Source organism: Coregonus clupeaformis, unplaced genomic scaffold (genome assembly GCF_020615455.1).
Source record: "Coregonus clupeaformis isolate EN_2021a unplaced genomic scaffold, ASM2061545v1 scaf0074, whole genome shotgun sequence".
NCBI classification, from domain to species: domain Eukaryota; kingdom Metazoa; phylum Chordata; class Actinopteri; order Salmoniformes; family Salmonidae; genus Coregonus; species Coregonus clupeaformis.
Genome location: NW_025533529.1, coordinates 113,854 through 122,381, shown reverse-complemented (window position 1 = coordinate 122,381; position 8,528 = coordinate 113,854). Strand labels below are relative to the sequence as shown.

Here is an 8,528-nt window from a genome sequence, read left to right as displayed (position 1 = left end):
TTAGCAGACGCTCTTATCCAGAGCGACTTACAAATTGGTGCATTCACCCTATAGCCAGTGGGATAACCACTTTACAATGTATTTATTTTTTGTTTGTTTTTTGGGGGGATTACTTTATCCTATCCCAGGTATTCCTTAAAGAGGTGGGGTTTCAAATGTCTCCGGAAGGTGGTGAGTGACTCCGCTGTCCTGGCGTCGTGAGGAACCTTGTTCCACCATTGGGGTGCCAGAGCAGCGAACAGTTTTGACTGGGCTGAGCGGGAACTATGCTTCCACAGAGGAAGGGGAGCCAGCAGGCCAGAGGTGGATGAACGCAATGCCCTCGTTTGGGTGTAGGGACTGATCAGAGCCTGAAGGTACGGAGGTGCCGTTCCCCTCACAGCTCCATAGGCAAGCACCATGGTCTTGTAACAGATGCGAGCTTCAACTGGAAGCCAGTGGAGTGTGTGGAGGAGCGGGGTGACGTGAGAGAACTTGGGAAGGTTGAACACCAGACGGGCTGCGGCATTCTGGATGAGTTGTAGGGGTATATATACTGAGATCATGTGACAGATCATGTGATTGCACACAGGTGGACTTTATTTAACTAATTATGTGACTTCTGTAGGTAATTGGTTGCACCAGATGTTATTTAGGGGCTTCATAGCAAAGGGGGTGAATACATATGCACGCACCACTTTTCCGTTATTTATTTATTTGAAATAAGTTATTTTTTTCATTTCACTTCACCAATTTGGACTATTTTGTATATGTCCATTACATGAAATCCAAATAAGAATCCATTTAAATTACAGGTTGTAATGCAACAAAATAGGAAAAACGCCAAGGGGGATGAATTATTTTGCAAGGCACTGTATATTGTTCATTTTATATCCAAAATGGCATCAGGGATGACAGATTGTGTCTTGAAATAAACAATAGCCTTAGAAATAACATGGATTTGCATGTACCTCCTCTGCCTCTTGCACAGTCTCCTCCAGGATGAAAACCTTTTCAGGGATGAAGATGTCATCCTGAAAACAAACAAACGTTTTTTTAAGACAACTGAACCCAAATATTTCAGTTGGCATTAACAAACTACCTGTCTTGTATGCTTTGTCAACACACACACACACACACACACACACACACACACACACAGCAATACAGGGACATTTATTTTTCAGCAAACATTAGCTATGTCAACTTCAGTCTAGCTAAATGAGGTGGAGCTAACAAAACATTACAAAAACAAACCTGTCAACAAAATTTATTACAGTACTTTGACTATCTGAGGTAGAAGCTAGCTACAGTAACTGCCTAATAACAGGGGTACACAGAGAAACTGTGTTGCAATTTTAGTTGCAGTTGAGTTGCTTGCTAACATTATTTGCTGGGGGGTGTTACACAAAACACTTCAGACGCAATTAGCTAGTTACCTTCAACTGGAGTTGCAACAAAGTTGTCCAGTGTCTAACGCTAGACTAGTCAACAACAGTCATGACCAGTTAACGTTACCTCAGGCTCCATTGCATTCTCGTGTCTTCTCCTCCGTTCAGTATGGCTTGCCCTTTTGCTCGACTCCGAAGTCAGCGATGTTGATGATGGTCGGTCTGTAACCCCTACACCATAACCCTCGACATTTAAAACGGAAGCGCAAGCAGAGGGCACAATGTAGGCCTATGACTCCTTTCCATTCGGAAACTCCCGGTTGCCGCATCGAAAGAGCCCTTCATCGCGAAGTCTGCCTCCGCAAAGTGCTGTCTGCAGATCCTGCTAGCTCGACCTGGCATGTCCTTCCTCTTCATGACATGGAGCCACTTCTTCAAAAGTTGTGGGTCCTTGGGCAGCCGATGGTAGTTTACCGAGGGATTGTTTTGGAGCCAATTCATACAGCCTGGCACTATACAATTCATGTTTTAATTACTACTTGTTGTTGCCATCTTCGTTGTCTGCACCTAACCTCACTTTCTTCGATTCACTCCATGCGAAAACTCAATACCACAGACAATTTGATGATTCCTGCCAGTGACACACTGGCATCAGTCGTTACTATGGCAATTTAAAATGGCGCTGAACATAGCTCAAATAAACCTTGTTGACGATCAAAATACGAAATATAGAGATGTTTTTATGTTAAATGCACATGTTTAGTATTAGTGGTATGAAATACATCTCTTTGCTTAGATTTAAGCAAAGAGGTCCTCTGTAGCTCAGCTGGTAGAGCACGGCGCTTGTAACGCCAAGGTAGTGGGTTCGTACCCCGGGACCACTCATACACAAAAAAAAATATGCACGCATGACTGTAAGTCGCTTTGGATAAAAGCGTCTGCTAAATGGCATATTATTATTATTATTATTATTTACTTCCTAAAGTGTTTCCATTCCCCTTTAAGGTATGGGATAAGTTAGGGTTAGGTAAGGGTTATGGTTAAGGTTAAGGTTAGGTTAGGTTAGGGTTTAGAGTAGCCCAATATGCACTCTTAAGGAGCCTACCATTACTCCTTATGGTCCAAGGACCTTATGATATCTTCAGAGGTAGACTGGCTCTGGCAGCCAAAACAGCCAAATACTCCATCTAAACATGAATCGATTCTAAATTGCAATATGATTCTAGAAACATAAAGCTCTTTGTATTTATATTACATCAAAATAATTTCGCAAATGCAAAATATATACTTACTGTACACCTGTTTTAACCAGTTGCAGCCTACATTATTTTTCAGTGACAACACGTTTCTGGAGGTCTTCTTCTTCTTCTTCTCTGATATAATGGCATTCGCACAAATTTTCAGAAGGCTATACCGCTAATACAGGAATAGTAAAGGCCCAGTGCACTACTTTAGTGTTATTTATATATATATATATATATATATATTATTATAATTATTATTATTATTATTTATTTTTTTGTTCTTCTGATTTTTCAGGGGGTGCTGCAGCACCCTCAGCACCCCTACTTCACGCGGCTATGACCGCAAGCGATGCGTGTTAATGTTCAGATCAAGCATTGGTGCTCTTAACAAAACGCCCCCATACAGAAGACGCGTTCGTCCAATGACTCTTATGTGTAATGTAATGGAACAGATAGCCATGATCAAGGGCTAGGTTTAGGGTAGGTACGTCTCAAGGATCCCAGATAGCACTATCCATAGCCTCTCTCCGGGCTACGTCAGTGTTAAAGCTGTGCGCCTGCGTACGGTAGTCCCATGTGTTTTCGTGTATACATGCATTGACAAGTTGAACGCTAGCTAGCTATTACAACTGGAGCTGTGGCTGTGACTTCTACAGACATACTTGCATACCAGGGGAAATATGGAGGGTGAGTATCCTAACCTGTCTTTTCTAAACTAACTGTTACTCACATGGATCCATTCGTTGTTCATAATTTAAAGATTAGCTAGCTACACGTTTAGCTAACGTTGGCTACTTAGCATATGTGTTGTGCCTAGCTACATCTCACAATATTTGGTAAAATGCTGACTGATAACATAATATTTGTTCTCTTATCTTCTAGGACTCGTGCAGGCTAGCCTACCTCCTGATCAGGGACACATTCTGGGGATAGTGGTGGGTGTCCTACTGTACTGATGTGTTAGCTACCATTATGTAGCCAGGAACTAGGTTGGACACGAAAACCTGAGACAGGCATTTTATAAAGCCTTCCACTGCAGCAAGGTAGTCTGCTGTTAGGATCTAGCGAACAGTCACTCTTTCACATATTCACCATTATAAACAGGGTGGTTCGAGCCCTGAATTCTGAAAGCTGTGGTATATAAGAACGTATACAACGGGTATGACAAATTTATTTATTTTTACTGCTCTAATTGCGTTGGTAACCAGTTTTTATAATAGCAATAAGGCACCTCGGGGTTTGGTATATGGCCAATCCAGGCACTCCGCTTTGCGTACTGCTTAAGAACAGTCCTTAGCTGTGGTATATTGGCCATATACCACACCCCCTCGACCCTTATTGCAAAATTATTTACATTTACGTCATTTAGCAGTCGCTCTTATCCAGAGCGACTTACAGTTGGTGAATACATATTTTTTTATACTGGCCCCCCGTGGGAATCGAACCCATGCTCTATCAACTGAGCTACATCCCTGCCGGCCATTCCCTACCCTGGACAACGCTGGGCCAATTGTGCGCCGCCCATGAGTCTCCCGGTCGCGGCCGGCTGCGACAGAGCCTGGATTCGAACCAGGATCTCTAGTGGCACAGTTAGCACTGCGATGCAGTGCCTTAGACCACTGCGCCACTCAGGAGCCCATAATATAACGTGTGGGTCTAATCCTGAATGCTGATTTGTTAAAACCGCATTTCAGCCAGTGTCTATTCCACAAATTACCACTGGCTAAATCTATGACATTAAAATGCCTATTTACTCTGTTCCATCTGACTGCACAATCCAATGTCTCATCAGCCCAGCCAAGCAATTTATAAACTTGATCTCCACTATAAAAAACAACTAGACATTATCTCACATTTCTTTTAGACTAACATTTAGTTTTCAACAGCGGAGATTTTTATACACCTTGCTGGCTCTCCGGCATTTGCAACATTGTTTCAATATTCAAATTCGATCTCCAGCTGTCCCATAGTAATGAACATGTCATGAGTAGGGACGAGACAGACAGGCAGGGAGTGTTTCTTAGCCAGTCGAAATCATTAATCACCTGGCATCATTTTTATGGATATAAACAAAGAAATGTCAATTGAAAAAAGGTAAAAACGAAGTGCAGCTAGTTTGCAGTCTTTCCAGCTTCAGTTTGAAGTGATTGTGTTAGCTGTGTTGTTGGCTAGCTCCTCTGAACAACGTTGTCCTGACTAGTGAGCACATTTTCTATGCTAGGTGAAATCACGCCTCATTAGCTCATTTTTATGGATGTATCCAAATAAATGTCACTAGAAAACAGCTTAAACAAATGCAAATTGCAGCTACTTTGCTGTTATTCTGGCTGCACTTTTTGACATGACTGTAAGTTAGCCATAGTTTGCTAGCTAGCAAGCAAGGGATAAGAACGTTGCCAGCCAGTATGGCAATGGAACATTTAGAACGAACGACTGGGTCACGTCCCATAGATACAGGACAAAAAGACTGAACGACTGGGTCGCTTCTCTGGCAACTGAACCGATAGAACGAACGACCAGCCGGCTTGGGTAGCAACCCTAGATTTGTGTCGGGACTACATCTTGTGGAAGGATGTAATAGTATGAATAAATTCATAAAATAACATTTTTTATGAAAATATGTCAATCATTATTTGAATATGTTGGTAACCCGTTGTATAAAAGTGATAATGCCCTCGAAGCCGGTGTTTGGAGGATATATTGGCACGGTTTGCCGGACCCTCAGCGAATATATCCTCCAAACACCGGCTTCTCGGGCATTACCATTATCACTTAAATATACCATCACATAGCCTAACTGTTTTCAGTTGTGCAGACAAGATAGCAACATAGCCTAACTAGCCTGTTAGTTATAATTGTCTCATGATGGGATATGTCTGTTCTGGTGCCCATACAGTCTCAGAGTGATAAGCAGGCGGAGACGTTCACAAATGGCTTTCTGAAGAACAGTTTACCGGGTATGAGCGAGAAGGAAATCGGCGACTTCATGCTTCGCAAAGCTGTGGTTCTAAAGTATGCTAAAAAGAAAAAGGAAAAGAAGAAAAAAAAGAGAACTAAGGGTCTCAATGCGAAACAGAGGAGGGAGATGAAGGTCTTTCAGCTGAAACCAGAGCATCAAAAGTTTGTACATACCTTTTTCCTTGTAGTAGGACTAAATATGTTGTTTATCATCTACTGCTCTGACATGTAAGAGGTTTACATCCTAATAAGGCTTTTTTTTCACACGCTTATTATTTATTTTTTATCTCTGTAGATATGAGCTTTTCTTGCCTTTGCATGAGCTATGGAAACAGTACATCAGAGATCTGTGCAACGGATTGAAACCAGAGAGGTAAGAAATGCATTGTATTTGGCTCATGTAGGACAAAGCTTTTTGTATGTTCTGCCTTTTGTTTGGCTAGAATGTTACATCCTAATGAAATTAAATTTATGTTGAAGCAACCCACAGACAATTCAGCAGAGGCTTTTGAAGGCTGATTTTCATGGTGCCATTCTGACAGGTTAGAGCTTGTTTATTTGGTCAAAACACTTTTGCTGTTACTGTCACTAATCGATGCCAGTCTTCAGGACCTTAATTAGCACATCTATGGCACATTGTATATAATCATGTCTATGTAATCATCACCAATGTTTTTGCGTGTGTGAAACAGTGGCCAGGTCCAAATGCCCCTCGTATGTAGGCACCACAGGAATCCTAGTGCAGGAGATGAAACATGTCTTCAAAATCATCACAAAGGAGGATAAACTGAAAGGTTTGTACGCCATATTTCAGTACCTTTGTTCAGTCTGCTGTTATTGAACAGTTTTTCAACTGCCAAACTGCCATTCTATTTACTTCCTTATCTCTCTCCTCCTTCTGCAGTCATACCCAAGCGAAACAGCGTGTTTGCCGTGGAGATCGATGGCTTTGTCTCCCATATCTACGGCAGCAAGTTTGAACTCCGCTCAAGTGAACGATCAGCAAAGAAATTTAAAGTCAAAGGAACCATAGACCTGTGATGGTGTTGATAGAGTACAGGACCGCCTATGCAAATGACAATGATGAGTGACAACCTGACCTGCAACTGCAGGTGGAGAAATGAGACTGAGCTCTGAGACTGAGTTGTGATTAGAGAACATTTGTGTTGGTATTTTCCTTTTTTGTAAACGTATCCATTGATAGATCAATGATTCAATAATTTTACATAATTGTAAATACATTATGATCTGTTTTCAGTTGTTTTGAGCAGCACTACCTATGTCCACAAGGTGGCACTAAATCAATCTGCTTCCTCAATGTATGTACAATAAACATATCTATTTCTAGAAATGTTTGTTAAATTACAGGTTACATTTTCTTGATCACCTAGTTTGAAGTAACACAATGAGTTACAATACAATGATACTACTATGTGGAATCTGAAAATGTGCCTGTCTTTGGTATACAGTCGTGGTCAAAAGTTTTGAGAATGACACAAATATTAATTTTCACAAAGTCTGCTGCCTCAGTTTTTATGATGGCAATTTGCATATACTCCAGAATGTTATGAAGAGTGATCAGATGAATTGCAATTAATTGCAAAGTTGCCATGAAAATGAACTTAATCCCCAAAAAAACATTTCCACTGCATTTCATCCCTGCCACAAAAGGACCAGCTGACATCATGTCAGTGATTCTCTCGTTAACACAGGTGAGAGTGTTGACGAGGACAAGGCTGGAGATCACTCTGTCATGCTGATTGAGTTAGAATAATAGACTGGAAGCTTTAAAAGGAGGATGGCGCTTGAAATCATTGTTCTTCCTCTGTTAACCATGGTTACCTGCAAGGAAACACGTGCCGTCATCATTGCTTTGCACAAAAAGGGTTTCACAGGCAAGGATATTGCTGCTAGTAAGATTGCACCTAAATCAACCATTTATCGGATCATCAAGAACTTCAAGGAGAGAGGTTCAATTGTTGTGAAGAAGGCTTCAGGGCGCCCAAGAAAGTCCAGCAAGCACCAGGACCGTCTCCTAAAGTTGATTCAGCTGCGGGATCGGGGCACCACCAGTGCAGAGCTTGCTCAGGAATGGCAGTAGGCAGGTGTGAGTGCATCTGCACGCACAGTGAGGCGAAGGCTTTTGGAGGATGGCCTGGTGTCAAGAAGAGCAGCGAGGAAGGCACTTCTCTCCAGGAATAACATCAGGGACAGACTGATATTCTGCAAAAGGTACAGGGATTGGACTGCTGAGGACTGGGGTAAAGTAATTTTCTCTGATGAATCCCCTTTCCGATTGTTTGGGGCATCCGGAAAAAGCTTGTCCGGAGAAGAAAAGGTGAGCGCTACCATCAGTCCTGTGTCATGCCAACAGTAAAGCATCCTGAGACCATTCATGTGTGGGGTTGCTTCTCAGCCAAGGGAGTGGGCTCACTCACAATTTTCCCTAAGAACACGGCCATGAATAAAGAATGGTACAAACACATCCTCCGAGAGCAACTTCTCCCAACCATCCAAGAACAGTTTGGTGACGAACAATGCCTTTTCCAGCATGATGGAGCACCGTCCAATAAGGCAAAAGTGATAACTAAGTGGCACGGGGAACAAAACATCGACATTTTGGGTCCATGGCCAGGAAACTCCCCAGACCTTAATCCCATTGAGAATTTGTGGTCAATCCTCAAGAGGCGGGTGGACAAACAAAAACCCACAAATTCGGACAAACTCCAAGCATTGATTATGCAAGAATGGGCTGCCATCAGTCAGGATGTGGCCCAGAAGTTAATTGACAGCATGCCAGGGCGGATTGCAGAGGTCTTGAAAAAGAAGGGTCAACACTGCAAATATTGACTCTTTGCATAAACGTAATGTAATTGTCAATAAAAGCCTTTGACACTTATGGAATGCTTGTAATTATACTTCAGTATACCATAGTAACATCTGACAAAAATATCTA

General features: G+C 42.0%; 1 protein-coding gene across 1 annotated transcript; it reads left to right on the top strand.

Moving 5' to 3' along the window:
- Positions 1-3,170: 3,170 nt before the first annotated feature.
- On the top strand, positions 3,171-6,937 carry LOC121555792 (ribonuclease P protein subunit p29). Its single transcript, XM_041869639.2, has 7 exons — positions 3,171-3,301; positions 3,497-3,549; positions 5,511-5,734; positions 5,868-5,945; positions 6,053-6,114; positions 6,265-6,366; positions 6,477-6,937. The coding sequence occupies exons 1-7, from the start codon at positions 3,295-3,297 to the stop codon at positions 6,611-6,613; spliced, it is 663 nt and encodes a 220-aa protein (XP_041725573.1). The 5' UTR covers positions 3,171-3,294; the 3' UTR covers positions 6,614-6,937.
- Positions 6,938-8,528: the final 1,591 nt, after the last annotated feature.